The 25,373-nt window shown below is 41.7% G+C and overlaps 1 protein-coding gene and 1 pseudogene across 3 annotated transcripts; one reads left to right on the top strand and one right to left on the bottom strand.

The window, feature by feature from the left end:
- Window positions 1–310: 310 nt before the first annotated feature.
- On the bottom strand, window positions 311–25,255 carry XCR1 (X-C motif chemokine receptor 1). 3 transcript variants are annotated; one of them, XM_054482285.1, is made up of 2 exons: window positions 10,738–10,804; window positions 311–5,287 (listed from the first exon to the last, which is right to left on the bottom strand). In XM_054482285.1, exon 2 carries the CDS (start codon window positions 5,254–5,256, stop codon window positions 4,255–4,257), a length of 1,002 nt encoding a protein of 333 aa, XP_054338260.1. In that variant the 5' UTR covers window positions 5,257–5,287; window positions 10,738–10,804; the 3' UTR covers window positions 311–4,254. The 3 variants fall into 3 exon arrangements, with proteins under 3 accessions (XP_054338260.1, XP_054338259.1, XP_054338258.1); XM_054482284.1 differs by lacking the exon at window positions 10,738–10,804 and adding an exon at window positions 23,130–23,187 and having other exon boundaries at window positions 3,583–5,287; XM_054482283.1 differs by lacking the exon at window positions 10,738–10,804 and adding an exon at window positions 25,062–25,255 and having other exon boundaries at window positions 3,609–5,287.
- Window positions 6,606–8,066, top strand: LOC129033549 (nuclear receptor-binding factor 2-like; annotated as a pseudogene).
- Window positions 25,256–25,373: the final 118 nt, after the last annotated feature.

Genomic DNA, 25,373 nt, shown 5'->3' with positions numbered 1-25,373 from the left:
GATAGGAAATTGAGTCACAGAGCATTCAAGATAGACTTGGTCTCCTGGACAATTTCACCTAAGGTCTAAATTGAGCCAGTTTCCCACCACCCTGACTCACACAGGCCTTTTTCCACACTTTGTTCTCCAATCCTGAATCCCTAGTCCAGATCCTCCAAAAAACTTTTAAGAACCTATATGCTCTTGGTAGAAATGAGGGGACATAATCAATGCTATGGGCTGAGTGTTTGCCACCCAGTTTATGGTATTTGTCATAGCAGCCTGAACTGACTAAGACAGCCAGCCAAAGGTAAGACACTACGTGCTAATCTTTTACTTGTGCATATAACACAGTGAAGCTTTCTTGTTTAATGAAATGATGCATAATAATTCATACTTATCTGGGACAGAATGATCAACAAAGCAAGTACTCTTACATACATGACCTCATGCACACCCTCATAGTGTGGGTGAGTCTGTTATTGGCTTCTCTACAGTTTATAGATGAGGAAACTGAGCCTCGAGAGGCCCAAGGTCACAGTGGGAAAGAGCTTGGATTTGGAGTTTAGGTCCAGGGCTCAAATGCCATTCGACTCCACAGACAGTTTACTTTGGACCTCTTTAGACCGGGTTTCCATGTTTGTGGACTTTTTTGTCCCATCACAGGCAGTTGCACAAATGAAACCTGTGAAAAGTTCAACAAAGCTTAATTCCAAACAAAAAAGATGATATTTGGGCCTGTGGGCCCCAGACAAGTTCACAAGAAGCTCATGGGGTGAGTACCTGGTGTTGACCAGAAGATGAGATGTAGGCAAGTATAGTAAGAGGAAACAGAGGTAGAAAAAAAGCCAAAAGATGGTCTCCTGTTAACTCACTCAACCAACCACGAACATTGCCAGGCACTGAGGGAGATGGTAGGAACTGGGTTTGTGCCTTTGAGGGATTTCCACTCCATTTGAGGCCATTGGAGGTCTGGGGCTGGCCTGAGCTTGGAGACATGCTCTGCTCAGAGATCAGCGAGGTTCTTCTCTTCTGGATTCTGTCTGAGGGAAAGTGGAGGTGTAAATGCTGTAGAACCACTGTGGGTTTTTTGTGTTCCAGGAGTGGTTAGAGGTCTGCAGCCCTGTGACCAGCACACCTCTGTTTGGAGGGAGAGATAGGCCTGCAAGAGTCCAGTTGAGATTGAGCAGTGGTTTCCGTGGGTGGAGGGAGGGAAAGCCCAGGAGGTGGTGGCCAGTGGAGGTTTTGGTCAGGGACAGACAGCGTGGCTCGTGGTGTGCAACTCTCTGGCAACTCCTTTTCAGCAGTCTCATCCACCACTCCCTCTCTGACTGGGTTACCCTTCTATCTTCCTATTCATACTTATCTTTGTGCCTCTTCCCTTGGGTTCTTGAGGAGCTAGATTAGGGGAAGACTCCTGATTAAAGACTGCCCTGGGAGCCTGTCTATTAGGGATGCCAAAACATCACTGGAAGTATAAAGAGTCAGATATGAAACGCTCCCAGGGAGATGGCTGGATGTGCTGAAAGAAATACAAGAGAAGCATCTCGGGATGGGTAGGAATGGGATGGCATGGGGAGAGGGTGAAGTGAGCTTCTCAAGGGGCCTCAACCCCCAAACCTGCCTTCTAAGAAGGGTGGGTTCAAAGCCCAAGGTGCTTTGGTTTTGCTAAGTGGGTATGTGAGTAGGAGTCCTTTGCCTTTTTGCTCCCTGGCTCAGCCTGCCCTCTGAATAAAAGTTGAACAAAATGTTAAGAATCAGTGTGAAGCTGTGTTTGAAAGATTAGGCCAACTAGAAGCCCATAGGCTTAGCTCTGATTCCACAAAGTACCTCATTATCTCTTCCTTATGCTGTTTCTCTCATCAGTGGTGAGTAGTGGCCCCACCTGTAGGCTGGCAGGTAGGTCCATGGGAGCCCCTTCCCTTCACTGGTGTGCTGCCCAGCCCTGTCCAGCAGGTGCTACTGGCCTCATTATTAAAACTAGGCCCCGGCTGTTCCCTAGACCGATAAACTCCTCCAGATCTACTGCCCCATTGGCAAATAGATCATTGAAGTTGCATCTGGAACTGAAGGGGAAATGCCTTACAAGCTCTCTCTAGGTTGGCCAGAGGGCTATATTGGTATCTACTGTATTCAATAACAAGATATTGAGTGTCTTCTGTGTGCAAATCCCTGCTCAAGGGACTGTAGAAGACTCTGGACTCCTCATTTTTTAAAAAAGTTGCAGCCAAATGTACCTAATGGAGGTGCATGTCAGAATCACATGGGAAGCTTTTCCAAATCCCCATGCCAGAGCCGAATCAGGTTCACAGATTGGGCCCAGGTCTTTGTGGCATGGCAAAGTTTAGAGAGTGACTTTTATTTATGCCCTTGGGTGTGAAGCAGTGGGCCAGTGTGAGAGGCAGGCATGTGTACCATGAACTAGAAGGCAAGGTCAAGCATAGCCATCGCCACAGAGAGAGATAAGCAATCTCTCTACTACTACACCCTACTCTCTTTCTACTACTCTCTGAGAGTGTAGACTAGGAAAGAAAGGTTAATATTTATAGACAAGCAGCCTGGGACAAAGAAGGTAAAGTGTGCCCCAGGGCATGGCTCCCCAAGAAGCATAAATCTGAAGGATAATAACAGCTGTTGATTCTTTGCTCTCACTGAGCACACAGTGATAGAACACTGGAGTTCAAGACCAGGTTCCTGCCCTCAAGCAGCTTGCAGCCTGATGGGGCAGGGAGATAAGACATTGCATGTGTGTAACTACAACACAAGGTTGTTTTATTTTAGAGGGGACAAGCAGAATCCCACGACAACCCAGAGAGTGTTCTAATTTGCAGATTGGGGAGGGCTTCCTGGAGGAGCTGGCCTGTCAGCTAGAACATGTTCCAGGCCCAGGTGACAGCATGACAAATGCCTAGAGGTAGGGTATTGGGGAGATATGTGTCTAAAAGAAGGCCAGTGGTGTTTTGGGGTTGGATCCCAAGCTGCTGTGGGGAGGAGGCTTAGAGTGGAATAAGAATGGAAAAGTTGGCTAGCATCAGATTGTGGAGGCCTTGAAAGCCTTGCTAAAGTGTACGGACTTTATTTGTAAGTAATGAGGAGCCACTAAGGGTTTTGAAGCACCTGGTGTAAGGGCAGAGGACAGCCTGGTGGGGAAAGAGAGGAGCAGTGGGGAAATGCCAAGGAAGTGAGGCCCTGTTTCAGGGATGAAACCATAGGCATGCAATGGCAAGAATGAGTCAACTCTGAAAGCCACTAGACAGGCACGGTCATTTGGACCTGGCTGTGGGAGTTGAGGAAAAGAAAACACAGGCCTTCAAGAGGACTTGAGGTTTGGAGTGTGGGTGGGTGGGGGGAAGCTAGCACCATCAACCAAATAGGAGGAGGACACTTTAGGTGCAAAGTGATAAATCTGAAGTCAGCTCACTATCCACCTGGGAAGGATGAGATTTTGGAGGAGTCCACCCTAGATGCCTTCACCAAGGTGGGTGTTCACCAAGGCAGGTGAGCCTTTGGGGCTGGGCTGTTGGCCCCTGGAGGGTAGCAACTGTATCTCATTCATCTTTGTATTCTCTGAATAAATACTTAGTGCAGAAGGTAGCACTTATTAAATTCATTCCTTCAATCAAATATTTATGAGCTAAATTTTTAAGGGCCAGTTCATGGGCTAGGACTTGGATCCAGGATACAGAACATTTCTCCAGTCTAGTTGTGGATTTTTAGAATCCAGATTTCAACATGACTGTGTTTGTCTCAGGGTATGGCGACTTTTGTCTTCCAGACAGCCTCATCCAGCAGTACTTGAGGAATATGGAGCCAGGCGTCTCCAAAGTGAATAAACCAGTAGAGACAACCCTACAGTCAGGGAAGGGAGGCACTGTCTTGTCAGCATCGTGCAGTTATCACACACAATGAGCTTTAGGCCCTGTAAAGTCTCTAAGGAAGCACCTTTCCCAGAATCCTTTCATGTCTTAGAACCTTCTGAACCAAACACTGATTAGAAACACATGTCTAAATGAAGGAGCGTGCAGGATGAACTCAGAGTTCAAGAAATGTTTTTTTGGATGGCAGTATGAAATTCCCAGGTAGGAAGCCACTTTCCCGCAGATGAGAGGCTGGTGGGACCCACTGGTGTAATGAATCACCTTCACTGCACGCCTGCAGCGGAGGTGACGTCTTCACCCTGCTGTGTTCTGCAGTGCTGCTTCCAGGCCCGCTTCTCCATGACCCCCATTCCAGTCCCTGTCCACCTGCACCTGCGCCTGCACCACCACAGGCCCCTCAGTAGAAGGAGGCGCCCTCATAGGCGAAGGCACCAGGGGAGTGGGGGATCGGGGCTGGGCTGGGTGCCTGCAGCCGGCAGAACCAGAACTGCCGGAGGACACGTTTCAGGTGTGTGCGGAACTTGACCCCCACAAAGACATAGAGCACCGGGTTAAAGCAGCAGTGGGAGAAGGCGAGGTTGCGGCAGATGAGCAGGGCGTATTCTAGCTGTTGTTTGGCCTCGCAGCTCCGGATGATCTGGGTCCGAAACAGTGTCTGCAGAAACAGGGTGAAGTTGTAGGGACCCCAGCTGAGGAAGTAGGCCACCACGATGGCGAAGATGAGCTTGACCGTGCGGTGGCGCCGCTTGGAGCGTGAACGGAACAGGGTCCTGAGGATCTCCACGTAGCAGAACAGGATAATCCCCAGAGAGAGCAGGAAGAAGAGGTTGTGCTGGTAGACCGAGGTGAGGTACCATGTGAGTTCGGAATAATCACAGCCCGAAGAAAGCACCTTGTGGAAGATGGTGTCGAGGATGGAGGACAGGATGCTGGCTACCCACACAGCCATGGTCACCAGCACCCGGCAGCGGAGGGTGGGGACGCGCAGGGTGGAGAGGGGGCTCACTACCGACAGGTAGCGGTGGATGGTCATGATGGTCAGGAAGAAGATACTGCTGTAGAGGCTGATGGAGAAGATCATATTGAGGAGCTTGCAGAGGAAGTCTCCCAGCACCCAACCCCAGTGGTATGGGGAGATCCACACAGGCAACAAGCAGGCGAACACCAGGTCTGAGAGGCACAGGTTGAGGATGAAGATGTTGGTGAGGGACTCCAGGCTCTCATACTTCACCAGGACCCACAGCACCAGGCTGTTGCCCACTAGGCTGAGGAGAAACACCAGGCAGTACAGGACGGTGGTGGTGAGGGTAGCAAAGACCCAGGCCTGGTTCTCACACGGCTGGCTCTGAAGGTCATAGTAAAAAAAGGTGGTGCTCTCTGGGTTGCCTGAGGACTCCATCTGGATCAGATGGCAGGGACGTTTAGAGCATCTGAAATGATAGAGACATGGAGTTTAAAGCCATGTGGTGGCTGGGTACAGTGGCTAACACCTGTAATGCCAGCACTTTGGAAAGGCCAAAGGGAGAGGATTGCTTGATCCCAGGAGTTTGAGACCATCCCAGGCAATATAGTGACACCCCTGTCTCTACAAAAAATTTAAAAATTACCCGGGTGTGGTGGTGCATGCCTATAGTCCCAGCTACTCAGGAAACTGGGGGGTGGGGAAAGATTGCTTGAGCCTAGGAGGGCAAGACTGCAGAGAGCTGTGATCACGCCACTGCACTCCAACCCAGGTGACAGAGAAAAACCATGTTTCAAAAACAAACAAAAAACCCAAAAAAGATGCCAGACTCTTAGTTAATTCTCTCCTGGATCAGAGAAAAGACCTGGAACGGGAAGGGGATTCTCTACAGAGTGTATTTTCCCCACAAGAGATAGCTTTGCAAGACCATTTCAAAATATTTCTATCTGTCATGTTGGTATCTTATTGCTACGAAGAGTCTATTCTATCAGGCTTAAGGGCTGCTTTAATGTTAATGCTGGTCACCTGTGCTGAATTACAAAAGGAGGCGAGTATAATGAGGCATGTCTGACCACCTATTCCCATCATGGCCTGAACTAATGTTTCTTTAGAATGCCCTTCTTTGGCTGAGGAGTCCATTCAGTTAGTTGTGGGGCTTAGAATTATATTTTTTATTTATAAAACTTAAATGCTTGTTAAGACAAACACCAAATAACCAATCAACACTTTTCAGAAAAATGAAACAAAATCCAGAGTCTACACAACATAACAATGTTTAGGACACAATCCAAAATTACTCAGCATATAAAGAAATAGGAAAACATGACCCATACTCAAAAGAAAAGACAATCAAGCAGCTGCCTGTGAGAGGGAGGGGCCACATGTTGGAATTTGTAAATATGTATCAAAATGTTAACTATTATACCTGTTCCCAAGGAAATAAAGGAAACTATATTCATAATGAATGGAGAGATAGAAAGTCTCAGCAGAGAAAGAAAAGTTATATAAAAGACCCAAAAGGAATTAGAAATCAATAACAAGATATCAAGAAAAGCTTCAATAATTTGGAAATAATTTAAAAAACCCCAGCGCATGTGACGTCATGGCGCCGTGCGTGGCCGCGGCGGCGGCGCAGGGGGCGGGCCCGTGGCGCGGGGCCTGAGGAGGAAGTGGTGAGATTGCTGCTCTCTCTGCGCCCAGAGAGGACGCGGCTGCGTCGCGCTCCCCTGCGGTCCCCTCCATGTTCCCTGGCTCCACTGCTCCCCTTCCTAAGGCCGCTGCTGTCTATGGAAGTAATGGAAGGACCCCTCAACCTGGCTCATCAACAGAGCAGACGAGCAGACCGTTTATTAGCTGCAGGCAAATACGAAGAGGCTATTTCTTGTCACAAAAAGGCTGCGGCATATCTTTCTGAAGCCATGAAGCTGACACAATCTGAGCAGGCTCATCTTTCACTGGAATTGCAAAGGGATAGCCACATGAAACGGCTCCTCCTCATCCAAGAGAGATGGAAAAGGACCCAGCGTGAGGAAAGATTGAAAGCCTAGCAGAACACAGACAAGGATGTAGCTGCCTATCTTCAGGCGTCTCACAAACTCTCTGCCGAGGATGCGGAGAGCCAGAGCCCCCTTTCTCAGAAGTACAGCCCTTCCTCGGAGAAACGCCTGCCTGAGATTCAGGGGATCTTTGACAGGGATCCAGACACACTACTATATTTACTTCAGCAAAAGAGTGAGCCAGCAGAGCCATGTATTGGAAGCAAAGCCCCAGAAGATGATAAAACAATTATAGAGGAGCAGGCAACCAAAATTGCAAATTTGAAGAGGCATATGGAATTCCTTGTGGCTGAGAATGAAAGATTAAGGAAAGAAAATAACTAAAGGCTGAAAAGGCCGGACTTCTAAAAAGGTCCAGTAGAAAAAGAGCTGGATGTAGATGCTGATTTTGTAAAAACGTCAGAGTTACGGAGCTTGCCGCCACATTCAGAAACTGCTACAGCCTCCTCAATCTGGCAGAAGTTTGCAGCAAATGCCGGGAAAGCCAAAGCCATTCCAATCCCCAGTCTTCCTCCCTTGGATTTTACATCTCCAGAACTTCCCCTTATGGAGCTCCCTGAGAATATTCTTAAAGGATTTATGAATAATTAAAATGGAAGGCTACAGAAGAGGGGAGAAGAGAAAATAATACAGTAATAGTTAATCCAGCAAAAAAAAAAAAAAAAATGAAAACAGAAAACCACATAGAAGGGGCATCCTGGTCCCGGAAATGCTTCATCATCTGGTGGACTGCGGGAGAACAGGCATTGCCAGGACTTGGGAAACAGTCACTGTGAAATGCGTTGCATATCTCATTCACTGACTTGAGCTAATGATTCCAACTTGATAGACCCTAAACTCATGGAGGTTCAGTTTCTCCTGATACAAACCAAATGGCTACTTGGAATAATTTTTTTCAAGCAACATTTATTTTTCTTATCTTCAGGGTTAAAATGTCTAAAATATGTTATGTGTAATTAATCTATAATGCCATAAATGATAATGCAAAACCTAAATAATATGGTGGCCCGAGGGGCTGCCTTGTATTTGAAACATGCTTTCTATCATGTATTGACTGTATGCATTTTGTTAATGCCTATTTTGTTTGTTTAAATAAGGTGTGTAAGATACACACCTTATTTGTTAGTTGTAAGATATACACCTTAATTGTTAGTTATGCTTTTTTAAACAAATTACCTGTTTACATGATTAATCGGGGTGCATTTTAAGTTCTAATTTTGTTTATTATATAATGCATCATTTGAAAATACCAAGGAGGAAATATCCTTTGTTTTTAATGATGCGTGAGTGGAAGTAATGCTAGTTGGCAGTATTTGATTGTAAGAAGTCAATAAAGTAATTGTGTTTTATTTAAAAAAACCCAACTGACTTCTAGAATCTGAGTCAAAGAAGAAATCAAAAGGCAAAGTATAAAATATTTTGCATTGATAATAATGAAAATACCACATATCAAAATTCATGAAATGCAACTAAAGCAGTACTTGGAGAGAAACTTATAGCTTTAAATGCTTGTATTAGAAAGAATAAACGTCTAAAATCTCAGACTTAAATCAGTGACATAAGCTAGAAATAGAAGAGCTAATTAAACTCAAAGTAAGTAGAAGGAAGGCATTAATAAAAATAAAAGCAGAAATAAAATAGAAAATAAAGAAAATGAGCAAGATCAAAATTGGTTGTTTGACAACATTTTAATACATTGATAAAATCAGCAAGGAGAAGTGGCTCATGCCTATAATTCCAGTGCTTTGAAAGGCTGAGGCAGGAGAATCCCTTGAGGCCAGGAATTTCAGGCTGCAGTGAGCTATAATGGCTCCACTGCATTCCAGTCTGGGTGTCAGAGCAAGACCCTGTCTCAAAAGAAAGAAAGAGAGAGAGAGAGAGACCAAAAAATTGATGAAGGCTTATCTAGATTGATTGAGAATAAAGAGAGAGGAAATATGTTACAGACCTAATAGACTTTACAAGAATAACAAATAAATATTATGATCAATTTTATGTTAAAAAATCCAACAACTTAAATGAAATGGATGAATTTCTTTTAACATGCAACATATCAAAACTGACATGGGATGATATGGCAAATGTGAATAGCCCTGCATTTGTTATAGAAATATAATTAACTATATAAATCCTTACCACAAAGAAAACTTTAGAACTAGAGGATTTTTCTAGTGATTTTTTTTAAACATTTGGGGAAGAAATAACACCAGTTTTACACAAACTATCAGAAATAGAAATAAAGGATGGAATATTTTCTAACTCCTTTTATGAGGCCAGAATAACCCTGATACTAAAATTAGACCAACAAATTACAATAAGAGAAAACTACAGAACAATATTCCTCATGAACATAGACAGAAAAATTCTTAACAAAATATTGGCAGATCAAGTCCAGCAATATATTTTAAAAGAATAATATAACATGACCAAGTTGAGTTTATCCCAGAAATATGAGATTGTTTTAATACATGAAAATCAATTTAAGTCACCATATCAATAGAATAAAGAAAAAAACTATATGATCTTTTCTGAGAAATGTAGAAAAGCATTTGACAAAGCTCAACAACCTTTGATGATATAAACTCTCAGCAAATTAGAAATAAAAGGGATATTGGACATCTATAAAAATCATTCTTTTTTTGCTGGTTATTAATTCATTTACTCAAAAATTTGAGAGGCAGTCATGTTCTGGGCCTGGAAGACTTTGGGGATAAAAAGGAAAATGATGTCAAATCTCAAACCTCTCCAAGTTACATTCAGTGGCCTGGCTCCCTTTTGCTGGTTGTCTCTCCCCCTCCCCATCTCTGTGGCCCACCTCAACTCTAAGGGAGTGAATTTAGCTTTCTGGACTGTAATATAATTTAGATTGAGAAAGACAGCTCTAAATTATACAACCACCAGTAATAACAAGGCCTTACATAAAGATATGTAGCCAAATAAACCTCTCTACTTCTTTCAGCATAAGAAAAATATTATTTATATGTTAGGTCTACTCAAAGTATGGTTCCCAGATCCATTTTTCTTCTTCTTTTTTTTTTTTGAGATGGAGTCTCGTTCTGTCCCCCAGTCTGGAGTGCAATGGTGCGATCTTGGCTCACTGCAAGCTCCGTCTGCCAGATTCATGCCATTCTCCTGAATCAGCCTCCCAAGTAGCTAGGACTATAGGCACCCACCACCACGCCTGGCTATTTTTTTTGTATTTTTAGTAGAGACGGGGTTTCACTGTGTTAGCCAGGATGGTCTCAATCTCCTGACCTCATGATCCGCCTGCCTCGGCCTCCCAAAGTGCTGGGATTACAGGAGTGAGCCACTGCACCCAGCCAATTTTTCTTCTTTGATTTTTTTTTTCTTTTTTGAGACAGGGTCTCGCCCTATCACCCATGCTGGAATGCAGTGGTGTGATCACATCTCAACCTCCTGAGCTCAAGTGATCCTCTCACCTTAGCCTCCTGAGTAGCTGGTAGTACAGATGTGTGCTACCACACCTAGCTAATTTTTTGGGGTATTTTTTGCAGAGATAGGGTCTCACCATGTTAGGTGAGGAACTCCTGGACTCAAGAAATCTGCCAGGCTAATCTGGAACTCCTGGACTTAAGCAATCTGCCAGCCTTGGCCTCCTAAAGTGCTGGAATTACAGGTATGAGCCACTGCGCCCAGCCCAGATCAGCTTTTCTGAAGAGAATGCTGATTCTTGGGAAATCCCCATACCAAAGGAATCAGAGCCTCCAGAGGTAGCTCAGGAATCAGCATATTTACTAGCCCTCCAGGTGGTTCTGATGTGCAGCAAAGCTTAAGAACTCCTGATATAGGCTGTTACAATTAGAGGAAAACATAAGTTTAAAATGTTTGTAAAGGAACTCACCTGAATCTACACCTCTTTACATGCGTCTTGAGGCAGAAATGGTGCTTCTCTGTTTCATATTTCACTTAAAGAAACTGAAACACCTGTCCTGCCCAGAAGGCTGGAGGAGGAGGATGGGAGGAGTCTCAGAGAGAGCCAGGGGGCCAGAGGGGGACAGCTAGTGAGACAGGAGGAAGGAAGAAGCCAGTCAGGCAGGCAGTTAGGGTGGATCCTTCGTGGAACTCCTTCAAACCAAGAAGAGCCTGAAAATCAAGCTGCAAGCCCCAGATAAAGAAAAGACCCTGCATGTTTGAATAGAAACACCTACTCTGTGAATCCAGATGAACAAATTCCACTCCTTTTTTGAACATATATCCCTCTCCTTGGCATGCCTTTGTCTCATTTCACACGCTTCCTCCTGATTGGTCCTTACCTTTTACCTGTTTTACATATACCTATCTTTCTGTGATTAGCTGCTGGCCAAATTTTCATTTGCATAAAGTGTAACGTCACTTCAGCCCCTGATTGGTCCTGGGCCAAGGTCTCAGGCCAAGCTTTCACTTCAGCCCCCAATTGGTTCTTTACACTATTGTACCTCTTCCTGAGTATTGCTTTTTCCAGGCCTACCCATAAACCAATCAGCACGTATTTCCTCATTCTAAGCCTGTAAAAACCTGTGACTCAGCCTTATAGCTAGCAACCCCTTTTGGGTCCCCTCTCTTTGCTGAGAGCTTTTCTGTGGTTTAATTTAATAAATCCAACTCTGCCTTATTCACTCTCCAGTGTCTGTGTGCCTTATTTTTCTTGGTCGTGGGACAAGAACTTGGAGCTCACCAGTGGGGGGAGTAAAAGAGCTGTAACACTCCCTCCCACTCACCAAACAACAGGAGTGAAAAAGCTGCAACAGTAGGAGACAGTTTTTCCACATCCTTAATGAATAAAGATGTTGAGCATCTTTTTATATGTGTATTGGTCATTTGTGTATCTCTTTGTAGAAGTGTCTATTCAGAACCTTTGCCTTTTAAAAATTTGAGTTATTAGTCTTTTTATTATTAAATTGTAAGAGTTATTTCTACATTCTGGATACTAGATCCTTATCAGAGATATGATTTAAAAATAATTTATCTCATTCCTTGGGTTCCTTTTTAATTCTTCATAGTGCCCTTTGACACACAAATGCTTTAAATTTTCTTTTTCTTTTCTTTCCTTTTTTTTTTTGAGGCAGGCCCTCACTCTGTCACCCAGGCCTGAATTCAGTGGCATGATCAGCTCACTATTGCCTTGAACTCTGGAGCTCAAGAGATACTCTCGCCTCAGCCTCCTAAGTAGCTAAGACTATAGGTACACAGCACCACATCCAGCTAATTATTTTAATTTTTTTGTAGAGACAGCGTCTCACTATATTGCCCAGACTAATCGTGGACTCTTGGCCTCAAGTGATCCTCCTGCCTTGGCCTCCCAAAGCTCTGAGATAATAGACCTGAGCCACCATGCCTGACCTGTTTTTAACTTTCATGAAATCTAATTTATAAATTATTTCTTTTGTTGCTTGTGATTTTGCTGTTGTAGTTAAGAAATCCTTGCCTAGTCAGGTTATAGGGATTTATAGCTATGGCTTAGCTCTGAACTTTCAGTTATATTCCATTGGTCTTTGCATCTATCCTTGTGTCAGTACTATAGAGTTTTGATTACCTTTGTAGTAAGTTTTGAAATCACAAATCCTCCAATTTTGTTCTTTCTTCTATTCAAGATTGGAGACATATAGATCAATGAAATACAATGGGGAAAGCCATACATGTATGGTCAATTGATTTTTTTTTTTTTTTTTTTGAGACAGGTTCTCACTCTGTTGCCCAGTCTGGAGTGTAGTGGTGCGATCATGGCTCACTGCAGCTTCAATCTCCCAGGCCTAAGTGATCCTCCTACTTCAGCCTCCCGAGTAGCTGGGACTACAGGTGCACACCAACATGCCTGGCTAATTTTTATAGAGAGAGGGTTTTACCATGTTTCCCAGGCTGGTCTTCAACTCCTGGGCTGAAGTGATCTGCTTGCCTCAGCCTCCCAAAGTGCTGGGATTGTCAACTGATTTTTGACAAGGGTCAAAAATCAAGACCATTTACAAGGCCATTCAGTGTTAAAAGAATATTCTTCTCAACAAATGGTGCCAGGAAAACTAGATAGTCATATACAAGACAAAGTTGTACTCTTACCTCACATCATATACAAAAATTAACTCAAAATGGATTAAAGAGCCAAATGCAAGGGCTAAAAAACCTATAACACTTTTGTGTGTCAAAGGACACTATCAAGAAATTTAAAAAGAATTTTGATGGAAATTGCATCAAATTTGTAGATCAGTTTGGGGAGTATTGCCATTTTAACAATATTGAGTCTTCTAATCCGGGAACACTGAAAGTCTTTCTATTTATATAGGTCTTCTTTAGTTTTTTTTCCACATTATTTTGTGGTTTTCAGTGAGTAGATTTTGTGCATTCTTGGTTAAATTTATTCCTAAGTATTTTTATGCTATTGTAAATGGAATTGTTTTGTTAATTTCATTTTCAGATTGTTCATTGCTAGTGTATAAAAATACAACTGATTTTTGTATATTGATCTTGTACCCTGAGCTTATTTATTAGCTTTAATAGTTTTTTTTTTTGGTGGATTCTTTCAGTTCTTTGTGTACTATAAAGTCATGACATCTGCATATAGAAATAGTTTCAGTTCTTCCTTTCCAATCTGGGTACTTTCCCCCCACCGTGTTTAGTTGTCCTGGCTGGAACCGCCAATGCAATGTCAAATAGGAGAGGAGAATGGACATCATTGTCTTGTTTCTGATCTTAGGAGAAAAGCTTCTAAGTCTTTCACTACAAGTATGATGTTAATTGTGGGTTTTTAATACATGCCTTTTATCAGATTAAGGAAATTCCCCTCTATTTCTAATTTGTTGAGTGCTTTTATCATGAAATGGTGTTGGGTTTTGTTAAATGCTTATTCTGCATCTCTTGAGTTTATTGTATGGAAATACCACAGATTTTTTTATTCCTTCACCTATTGAAGGACATCTTGGTTAATCCTATTTCTTGGAAATTATGAAAAATACTTTATACACTATACACTATGTATAAAAAAGTATTTTATACACGATATGTATTTGAATGCAGGTTTTTGTTTACACATAGTTTTGAGCTCAGTTATAACTAGGAGTGTGATTGGATTATATGATAATAATGGCAGTGGTGGGCCATCCAGAGCAGCTGCTACCATCATGCCAGCTGCAGCAGGGAGGCACGAGCGGTGGTGGCAGGAGCAGCTGCAGGAGCAGCAGTGGGGGTGGTGGGCCTCTGTGCCCTGCGTCCCCATGCCCTGCATCCCTGAGGCAGCTTACTGCATCACCCCTACCCTTGCATGGCTGGGCAGGACCTACTCTCAGGCCTGGAGCCTCTGCCACAGCCTCAACCTCACTCCCTGCCATGTTCTGGGGGCCTGTGAGTACCTGGCCAAAGGTGTAGCTGGGAGTTTCAGGGCTAGCCCTGGGAGTGTCAGGTCCATTTGTGAGGGGTTGGCCAGGGCCACCACGCCACCTGCACCTTGCCCAGAACCACTGTGGGGAAAATGTGGAGAGGAGGTGTGGCTGAGGCTGCATGCTCCACAGACCTGGCAGGAGCTGGGGACAAATGGGAGCCCTGCCCCTTAGAAGTTGGTGGGACATGGAGCTCCCCAGGCACAACTGGAGCTGCCGAAGCCATGGCTGTGACTTGGGCACCCCTGTGCTCTTGGGAGCTAGGAACAGGCAGGAGCCCAGCCCTCCAAGGCACTGCTACAGCCACCCTGCTGTGGCTATGGATCCAGGCATCTCTGCACTGTCAGGGGCCTGGGAAGGTCCCCCTCTGCCCACAGGCTTGGAAGTACCTGCTCCTGCTGCTTGGCTTCTCCCCACTGTCACTGCCTTCTCTGATTTTGGAGTAAGGTTGGGGCCAAGCTCGGGTGCTGCTGCAACCTGGCCGGGTGTGTGTGTGCTGACATGCTAGACCCTGTCACCTTAGCCCCCTCTGGACTTTGGGCACCAATGAGCACAGGAGGAAGGCTGAGGAGGGGGGTGCTAAGGACAGCTCATTGCTGGCCTGCAGGCAACCCTTGGCATGAATAGCCTGAGTGCCAAAAACAGTGGTGGGAGGTCAACAAGCTCCTGGGCAGAAAGGGCCAGGTCCCTGGTGAAGCCCCGCCTTCAAGCTGGGGAAGGCCTGAAGCCAGGTGGCTGGGCTGACAGTCCCACGAACCACGGGGGGACCTTTTGGTGCCTTTCCTTGTTCTGGCCCATGGCTGCCCATGGACTTTCTCCCCTCTGCTGCCCATAAAAACCCTGGACTTAGCCAGCTTTGGGAAGAGGATGGAGAGATGACGAAGAGACGATGGGATGACCTGTCTAAGAGAGGCTACCCATTCTAGGGCCTCCTCTCTGCTGAGAGCTACAGAGACAATGGGATAACCTGCCTGCAGAGAGGAACTTCCCACTCCAGCATCTCCTCTCTGGTAGGAGCTGAACACTCATTGGGACACCCTGGCTGCAGAAAGGAGCTATGCACTGTGAGTCTTCTCTGAGCTGTTCTATTGCTTGATAAAGCTCTTCATCTTGTTCATGCTCCACTTCTCTGCATACTTCATTCTTCTGGTTCGCAGGACAAGAACTTGGGACCCACCAAATGGTGAGGCTAAAAGAACTGTAACACAAACAGGGCTGAAACATAACCCCTGCTTGCCACATGGGCGAAGAGGAGAGAAAAGCTGTGGTCCTTTGGGGATCCCAGACCTGAGTGTTCCCCAAGCTAGGACTGTGACTTCCTCTTTGGGGCCTTGTGGCTCCTGGCATCTCTAAGTTTCTGTGTACCACTGCATTCCCTTACGCTAGCAGGGGAAACTGCTTGTGGTGCATCTGGTCCAGCCACAGCTTCACAGAGAGCCAGCACCCAGGTTGGCATCTGGAGCTACCCACCCCACAGCATAGCTGGCGTGTCTGACAATGCAATGCTGGACCCCACACTTGCTCACACAGCCCTTGCCGCTTCATGCCTGACTCACAGTCTCCCTTGGAGGCATGGGATACAGGCTGGTAGTGTGAGCCTAGTGCAGCATGCCAGGCTGAGTGAGCAGGATAAGCCCAGTGGGCCTGAGGAAAACTTGGGCAAAGGCACCACTGGCCACAGGTTTCCAGCCAGAAAAGAGACCCCCACCAAAGATCCTGTAACAATAAGACTATGTTTAGCTTTGTAATAAACTGTAAAACTGTCTTCCAAAGTGGCTGGATCATTTTGCATTTCCATCATCAATGAATGAGCATTCTCATTGCTAGACATCCACATTCATGTTAGCATTTGATGTCAGGTTCTAAAAAATGTATCCATTCTAATACGTGCATAGGGGTACCTCATTGCCATTTTAATTTGTAATTCTATAATGACATATGATGTTGAGCATCTTTTCATATGCAATTTTGAATCTGTCTATCATCTGTGGTGAAGTGTCTGTTTAGATATTTTGTCCATTTTCTAAATTGGATTGTTTCCTTATCATTGAGTTCTAAGAGTTCTTTGTATATTTTGGATATAAGTCCCATATCCAAAATGTTTTTCAAATATTTTCTCCCAGTATTGGCTTGTCTATTCATTCTTTTAACAAGGTTTTTTTTTTTTTTGTAGTGCAAAAGTTTTAAATTGTAACAAAGTCTAATTTATTACTTTTTTCTTTCACAGTATTGTATCTAAAAACTCCTCAATTTGGGGTCCTACCTAGGTATCAGAAAAAGAAGACAAAAATTAAAGAAAAACAAAAATAATAAAAACTCATAAAAAATCCAAGGCCATCTAGATTTTCTCCAGTGTTACTTGCTAGAAGTTTTGTGCATTTGCATTTTGCATTTAGATTTAAGATGCATTTTGAGTTTTTTGTGAAAGGTGTAAGATCTGTGTATAGATTCCTCTTTTGCATGTAGATATACAATTGTTCTAGCACCACTTGTTGAAAATATCCTTTATCCATTTAATTACCTATGCGCCTTTGACAAAAATCAGTTGACTATATTAGTGCAAGTCTATTTTTGGGCTCTCCGTTATGTTCTGCTAGTATTCTTTCACGTTAGTTTCTGCTAGTTACACTATCTTGATTACTGTAACTTTATATAAAGTCTTAAAGTTTGGTAATGCTAGGCCCCTGACTTTGTTCTTCTTCAGTTTTTTGTTGGTTGTCCTAGGTCTTTTGTCTTTCCAAATAAGCTTTAGAATCAGTTTGTTGATATTCACAAAATAAATTGCTGGGTTTTGATTGGGATTGCATTATAGCTGTAGATCAAGTTAAGAATTGCCATCTTGACAATATTGAGTCTTCTTATCCTTAAACGTGGAATATTGCTCCATTTATGTAGGTCTTCATTGATTTCTTTTATAGAGTTTTATATTTTTCCTTAGATAAATTCTGTATATATTTTATTAATTTGATGCTTAGGCATTTAACATTTTTTGGTGCTAATGTAAATGGTCTCGTTTTCAATTTCAAATTTCGAGTGTTCATTGCTGTTTTTTTTTTTTTTTTTTTTTTTTTCTTTTAGACAGAGTCTCACTCTGTTGCCAGGCTGGAGTGCAGTGGCGTGATCCTGGCTCACTGCAACCTCTGCCTCCTGGGTTCAAGTGATTCTCCTGCATCAGCCTCTGGAGTAGCTGGGATTACCGGTGCCCGCCCTCATGCCCAGCTAATTTTTTGTACTTTTAGTAGACGGGGTTTCACCACGTTGGTCAGGATGGTCTCGAACTCCTGACATCAGGTGATCCACCCGCCTTGGCCTCCCAAAGTGCTGGGATTACAGGTGTGAGCCACTGCACCTGGCCATTGCTGGTATTTAGAAAAGCCAAGTCTTTTGTATATTAGCCTTGCCTTCTGCAGGCTTGCTATATAAATTACAGGAGTTTTTTGGTGCATTCTTTGAGATTTTATACTGCAGATGCATGTCATCTGCAAAGATATTTTTATCTCTTCTTTCCCAATCTTTATACCTTTTATTTCCTTTTTTTGTTTGTTTTATTGCAACAGCTGGATGTTCGGTACAATGTTGACTAGGAATGGTGACAGAGGACGTCCTTGACGTGCTCCTATTCTTAGGGGAAACACATCCAGTTTCTTACCCTTATGAATGTTAGGTTTAGGTTTTCTTTAAAAAATTATATAAATGTATGGGTACAAGTATAGTTTTGTTACATGCATATATTGCATAATGGTTAAGTCAGGGTTTTTATGATATATACCACCTGAATAATGTACATGGTACCCACTAACTAATTTCTCATAATGAAACTGACCCAATAGTCCCATGGAGAGCTTTTTTGATGAAAAAAGCTTCTGGTTTTAAAGCTTAAAACTTGTATTTGTTTTACCTGAGTTTCTTCCTCAGGAAAGACCTTCAGGCCTCTCAAAAAAAGTATCAACCACCAGAAACTCACCATATCACTGCATCCAGATAATGAGATGCCAGACCCCTCATTCATCATGATTGCCTCCTTGCCCCTCCATAGTTCCTGTTTTCTTTTTCTTTTGAGACGGAGTCTCACTCTGTTGCCCAGGCTGGAGTGCAGTGGTGTGATCTCGGCTCACTGCAACCTCTGCCTCCAAGGTTCAAGTGATTCTCCCGCCTCAGCCTCCTGAGTAGCTGGGATTACAGGTGCTCACAACCACACCCCGCTAATTTTTGTATTTTTGGTAGAGATGGGGTTTCACCATGTTGGTCAGGCTGGTCTCGAACTCCTGACCTCCTGATCCGCCCATCTAGGCCTCCCAAAGTGTTGGGATTACAGGCGTGAACCACCATGCCTGGCCCCATAGTTCCTGTTTTCTTACACATTGTTACATTTCTTCCCTGCTATGTAAACATCTCCTTTTAGTCAGTCAGGGAGATGGATTTGAGACTAAGCTCCTAGCTCCTCAGTTGCAGCACCTGATTAAAGCCTTCTTCACTGGCAATAATTGTCTCAGTCACTGGTTTTCTGTGCCATGAGCAACGGGACCTAGACCAAACTCCTGGTGTTTCAGTAACAGATTTTGGTTCCCTGACCAGCAATGTGTTGCCACAATGGCTCATTGATCAGCTGCCATGGGCCAGGAGTCTCAAAAGCCCTCCTAAGCAGCTGCCCACTCAGTTTTGGTTGAAGGTAAGTTTCAGTCTGTCTCTGGCCCCACTACAGCTGATCTCAACTGTGTTCCTGATTGCCTGTGAAGAACTGTCTTTGAAATTTGACGTCTGCATCCCGATAGGTGAGTGTCCTTTGTGGGCCCAGACAGCAAGAGATGCTCCTCTCAATTTGGGAAATTTTTGAAAGAATTTCCATTTGCAGGTTGAACAAGCCCAGCTGACAGTGAGGGAAGCACCCTGACTGTTTCACTACGGACACTCTTGGGGGCTTATAATTGTTTGCCTGTGTGTCCAGGCAAGTGAGTGTCTTTTGTGGGTACCAGATGGCAGGATGTGCTCCTCTCAATTTGGGAAATTCCTAAGGAATTTTTGTTTGCAAGTTGATTAAGCCCAACCAGTGGAGAGAGGAAGGACCCCGGCTGTTTCAATTTGGACACTCTTGGGGCTTGTTTATTGCTGCAGCGGTCGGATTGTGTTTTGGTGATTGTGAGTGTATCATGGGAAATTAGAATTACATAAACTGATATTCTTTTGTAATAATGCTTGTCCCCAATATTGTTTGGAATCGGAGTTTGCTGTTGAATGAGAAAGTGGGATGGAGTTTCCTGTATCCAGGCTTTTATGTTGCTGTTCTGAGCAGGTTGGGCCTGGTTAATAGGTTCCAGGTGGTTTTCTGTGGTGCTGTTTGGCCCCAGTGTTCCTTGGAGTCTGAGGAGGTTTGACCTTTAAAAATCAAACTGCTATGGAAACTGCTTTACCCAAAATTTTGGTTCATACCCTATGTTGGATTACATATGGGGCAAATAAAGTGTAACCACGTAAACCAATGACTTTGTATGTGTGCATATGCATGTCTAGATGTGTTTAGGTATGTACATTTATTATGTTATGTCTTTTTGTCTACCAAATTGGCTTGTAAACAAAAGAGAACTCATAAATTAAGTAAGCCCAAAGTATTTTTCAAGTTCACATGACTTAAGTAAACCTTTAATAAATAAACTGTCTTTAAAAATATTAATAAAAATAGGAATGTCTTAAGAATTGTTAACATATATTTTTGTTTGGGCTTTATATTTGTCTCCGCTAGATATTTTGAGGTATCAGGGTTTGGCACAGGTTATAAAATGATAAACCTAGCCAGAACAAAATGATCTTTGTAGGAATTTTTTAATAAGTAAGACTAATTTAATGTTATTGGTTTAATGAAAACAGCTGAATCTTCTGAGTTATTGGTGAAAATGCCCTTGTAGTTAACTTGAAGTTCTTATTTAGGTAAACACCTGATATTCACAGGTTATAAAATGGTTAACAAGGAAATAAATAATGCATAAATAATCGAGATAAACTGCCAAAAATAAATAAAAAATGTGAGTGCTATAGGTGAAGTTTTTGTGTAACTTAAAATCTTAAAAGTTATTTTCAATGCTTATTGGATGCCTGAGTCATTTCCAATTAAGGAAGGGTTACAATATCGGGAAATATGTTTCTAAAAATTATAGAATTGTTCTCATCTATAAAATGCTAATATCTGGTAGGCAGTTGAGGGTTTCTTGCCTCCTAGTATTTCACTAAAATTTAAGGTTACTAATTATAAGAGTTATATTAATTCTGTATATAAAAGGTACCCAAAACTGTGTGTTCTTAGTAAGAAAAAGAATAATTTTGTCTAATTCAGAAGTTATCTAAATGTTAATTCAAACTATGGACTTGAAAATGTTATTTATGAAACAAGGTAGAAAGGAACCAGTTAATAGGGGAGAGAGATATGAAGAAAGTTATGAATGTGACAATGTGTTTTTGGGAGAAAGGTCGTAAAGAGAAAAATATTGTATGAGAAAAAATCTCGTATGGTGAATTTTTGTCCTAAAATAAAATGACTAATTATTTAAAAAAGAAAAGAAAATTTAGGACAAAATAAGTCCAAATGTATCATAGATGGTCTGTATAAGTCATATGTTGCTTTTTCCTGGTTCTCTGTGTTTCTATCTTTATGCACACATAGAGAAAATAGAAAGTTGAAAAAGTTTAGATAGTAAAATATCCCTTAAAACCTGATAGAAAATGGGAAAAATTTGACTGATTAACATTGCTCATAGTTAAAACTTAGTTTTGATGAAGATAAAATAAATATTATAAAGAAATATATTGTCCGTTTGGCAATTCTTTTTTAATACAATTAACCATGAAGCCAGATTTAGCATGGAGCCAAATTTCACATACATGCTTGCATTGCTTCACAGTATATTTGCTATTTTGCATAGATAGTACTGGTACTAAGGTACTTGTACGGGTCATGTACCTAGGTGAATTTCTTAATTTCAAAAAATGTGTAGTTGTATCAGTTGACTTGAAGACATTAATCTGTGCACCAGGAATAAAATATATGTTGTGTGCATGGGTTTTTTTTTGTTTTTCTTTTGAGATGGAGTCTTGCTCTGTCACTCAGGCTGGAGTGCAATGTTGCAATCTTGGCTCACTGCAACCTCTGCCTCCCAGGTTCAAGCAGTTTTTCTGCCTCAGCCTCCCAAGTGGCTGGGATTACAGGCACGTGCCACCATGCCTTGTATTTTTCTGAGAGGCGGGGTTTCACGATGTTGGCCAGGCTTGTCTGGAATTCCTGACCTCAGGTGATCTGCTAGGCTTGGCCTCCCAAAGTGCTGGGATTACAGGCATGAACCACCGTGCCTGGCCGTGTGTGTGTTTTTTTAACCTCTAGGTAACACTTTAGCCTCCAAGGTAAACTGAGTAGGATAAAAATTTCGGGTTGGTTTCCTGTTTATTTTTGCTTCTAATTTTCATTTATTGTTGTTTGTTCTCTTTTGGGTTTTACTTATGTATACATCTCTATAAAACTATTGATGTTTTTTAGTTTGTAATTGAAGGCTTTTATTTGGTTCTTTGAATAGTCATTTTGTTTCCTATGCATTTCTAACAAGTCATCATTTGTTCTGTTTATCTAGAATTCCTAGGCTACCTTTGTCAAGCCTCCAAAAATTAATAAACACCAGACATTTAACATTTGATTGGTTTTGCTTACCCCTGATGATCTTGAGAACTATGAGAGCTTTAAAGATCCTGGCCAAAAAATACAAGACTTATTTTTACAAGTTCTAAGCAGAAATAGTATACTATTTATTTTACTGGAAAAAGCAGGTGAGAATAATTTCCAAGGTAATTCAATTCAATCAACAATTTGAGTTGGTTTTACATCTTTTCCTGTAATGAGGGAAAACTGTGATACGGCTATAAACTTTTAATGCTAAGGAAAGATTGGCCTTGTCCTCAAGTAAATTATATTGATTGGAATTTTTCTCAAATTAATTACACTTAAGTGATATTCACTTTGATTAAGTGGTTAAAAAAAAAAAGTGAGACTTTCCAGTGATCTTTGACCCAAAGCCATTTATCACTGATGGGTCCTCATGTGTGTACTTGAAAACAAAATATGTGCGAGTGTTTCACTGGTTTGAAGATTTTTGTGGTGAAAGTTATTACCTAATCAGCTGTCAGTACTGTACCTAGAAATCAATCTTGGAAATGTGTGATGATGCTCTTTTAAATAGCTGAAAAGAAATTATTGTGTGCTTTACTTTGTTCTTGTTTTGTTGTATGGTATTTAAGTGAAAGGAGATATTTATTCTCATACTGAATTTACAAAACTGATACTTGCATTTACCATTTCTTTAATGATGGAGAGTAAAGTTAATTGTCTTACTTTGATAAGTTTGGCATAGGACCTATCACATTTTTTAGTGCTTTTAGTCATAGTTCTGTCACTAGAATGCTAGCAATTAGACATATGCAATGCATAACCTAACTACTTTAATCCAGTGGTTTAAAGTACTGCAGGCAGTCACTCCTAGACACCAAATCACAATGTTTTAATTTGTGACATGTTAGAATGATAGGACTTTCTGTAGTATAAATAATCTATTAAGTAATCCTTGTGCTGTTAAGTTACAGGCCTTTGACTCCTGAGTCTGAAAAAGGCACTGACCCCTGCTAAATCTTGAGCATTAACACCATTTGAAGCCTTATTTTCAGACCCAGGAGAAGGTGACAATCAAAATGAACAGTTTTTATAAGACACAGGTTCAGAAAAATTAAAACTATTCTATCCCTCTAGGCCCAGGGACTATTGTAGAAGAGGTAGGTCTATGATATTGCAAGGATCAATTTTGAGAGATAAGATTAGTATAGAGTTTTTCTATAAATTAAACAATATCAAAACCACACTTACGCAAGGCCAGTGTCTGGGCCAGTGTGTCAGAATAACAGGGTTTTCTAGGAGCATTGATCTGTTTTTCAATAGAAAATTATAAAAGGTTATAAAAGGTTTATGGAAATCTTACCTTACGGTTAAACTGATTAAAATTAGATTTGTTTATAAGGTTTTATTAAAGTTAGCTTTAACGTTAATAATACCCCATACAAAGGTAAAATATGGTTTTCTCTTTTGAACAAAATTTTCATGCAAGACATAATAAGAGATTTTTGTTTACCTTTTGAGTAAAACCGCAGAAGAAAAAAATAAAGGAAGGGACACAAGTTTATTGACCTCATGCCTTCTTTATTAGGTCTTACTATATAGGAAACGGACTCCTCTTTATCAAAGAGTAAACATTTTATATTATAATTTTGGCTAAATGATTATTTTATAGTAATTTGTGGTCCTATTTTGTTTTATTAAGTGTTGTGTAAGCCTTTGATATTTGACAGACTTTACAATACCAAAATTTCAAGTTCCAAATTCAGTCTTTTTGACCTCAAACTAACTTTTTTGGATATTAAATTCCCTGAAGTCCAAGAGAGATCTATTAGGCTTATTAGGCTTATTTTATACATTAGAATTATACAGCAAGCATTGTCAAATGTGAAGTGGTATTTAACTTTCTTTGGGTTATAGTTATATAGATATGTTGTTAATGTGTGTTCCAGGATTATGTGATATTCCTGAAATTCTGATATGTCTTAATATATGTTGTCAGTAATAATTATGATTATTATGTTAAATTGTTGTATGCCACAGAAATAACCAAACTGCCTTGTCAACTGTGTCTTTGACTATGGCTGTCCTAAGACTTTTGTCATCCATAATTGTTATTTTGCTTTGATGCTTCTCAAAAAGTGACTTATAGTCAGCTTCAGTCTAGGGCTTGATTCTTTGGAAGAGTTTATGAAAAGGACTCTTGAACGCAGGTGTCTGATAACTCTGAAGAATTGTGCCATTAGATTAGAGAGAAAATTTGTAGGACACTAATTGAAAGGCTGATGTGTTCATAAAGATTGCTAGCCCAATGTGAAGCAGAGCAGGAGTTGATTGCATGGATCAAACTAATGGAGGACTAAAATATTTTTTATGGCTTTTTTTGTTTGAAATATTGCTGATTCTGTTTGTTTTTCAGAGTCTGCAGAATTTTTTTCTTTTGAGCCATTTATAGCCTTTAAATGTGCTTTGTATATTGAGCAGAGTATAGTTTTATAAACAGAATTTGAGGCATATTTCTCTCTCTGCCTAATTTCTCCAGAATTTGTAAACTATTTGTGAATATTCCTGATTCATGGCAATGTGTTTATTTGCATAAGTTCAATAAGAAGCTGTTTTCGCTTATAATGGGACACAGTTGGAGGAATTGGTTATTTTCTCAGGGCTTTGACTGAAACGGCCTTGTGAGAGGTTCCAGCAAAGCCAATTTAGAAGAGCCTATGTGGACAATGATTCTTGTTGCACTTTGTGTGAGTAATCAGGCCAAGTAGAAGGGTCTGAAGCTTATTTTGCTGGTAAATTGGTCCTGCTGTGATTTGTCTTTGGTGGAACTGAGGGCCTGGAGAGAGAAAGATTGTGTTTCAGAAGAAAACTCTATAGTAGATTAATCTTTGATTCCTGGGTGGCTGCAAGGCCACCCATGGTATGGAGCTTCCCACGAAGCCCCTCCTCAGCATGAAGCAGCCAGAAAGATCAATGACCAGATTCTCCATGATTGAGGAATTTATAAATAGAAAGGGGGGACTGAAGCTGACCCAGTGATCCCATAGACAGTTGTTTTTGGATAAACATAGAAATTGATCCTTCTGGTCTTAAAGCTTGAAACTTACATTTGTTTTAGCTGAGTTCCTTCCCCAGGAAAGGATCCCCTGGTCTCCCAAAAAGTATCAAATAACTGAAACTCACCAGATCATTGTATCCAGACAATGAAACACCAGGCTTCTCATTTATCATAATTGCTTCCTTGCTACTCCCTAGTTCCTGTTTTCTTGCACATTGTTATATGTCTTCCCTGCTATATAAACCCCCTAGTTTTAGTTGGTCAGGGAGATGGATTTGAAACTGAGCTCCCATTTCCTCAGCTTCAGCACCCAATTAACGCGTTCTTCCTTGACAACATTCATTGTCTCAGTGACTGGCTTTCTGTGAGGTAAGCAGTGGGACCCAGAGTGAACCACTGGTGTTTCAGTAACACAATTATTATGGCAGATAAGAAAT

This window comes from Pongo pygmaeus, chromosome 2 (assembly GCF_028885625.2).
Source record: "Pongo pygmaeus isolate AG05252 chromosome 2, NHGRI_mPonPyg2-v2.0_pri, whole genome shotgun sequence".
Lineage (NCBI taxonomy): Eukaryota > Metazoa > Chordata > Mammalia > Primates > Hominidae > Pongo > Pongo pygmaeus.
Note: the sequence above shows the minus strand (reverse complement) of the source record. Positions and strands in the feature narration are given on the sequence as shown.

Coding starts and splice junctions, on each gene's coding strand:
- XCR1 (XM_054482283.1), bottom strand. CDS start 5,256: ATGGAGTCCTCAGGCAACCCAGAGAGCACCACCTTTTTTTACTATGAC.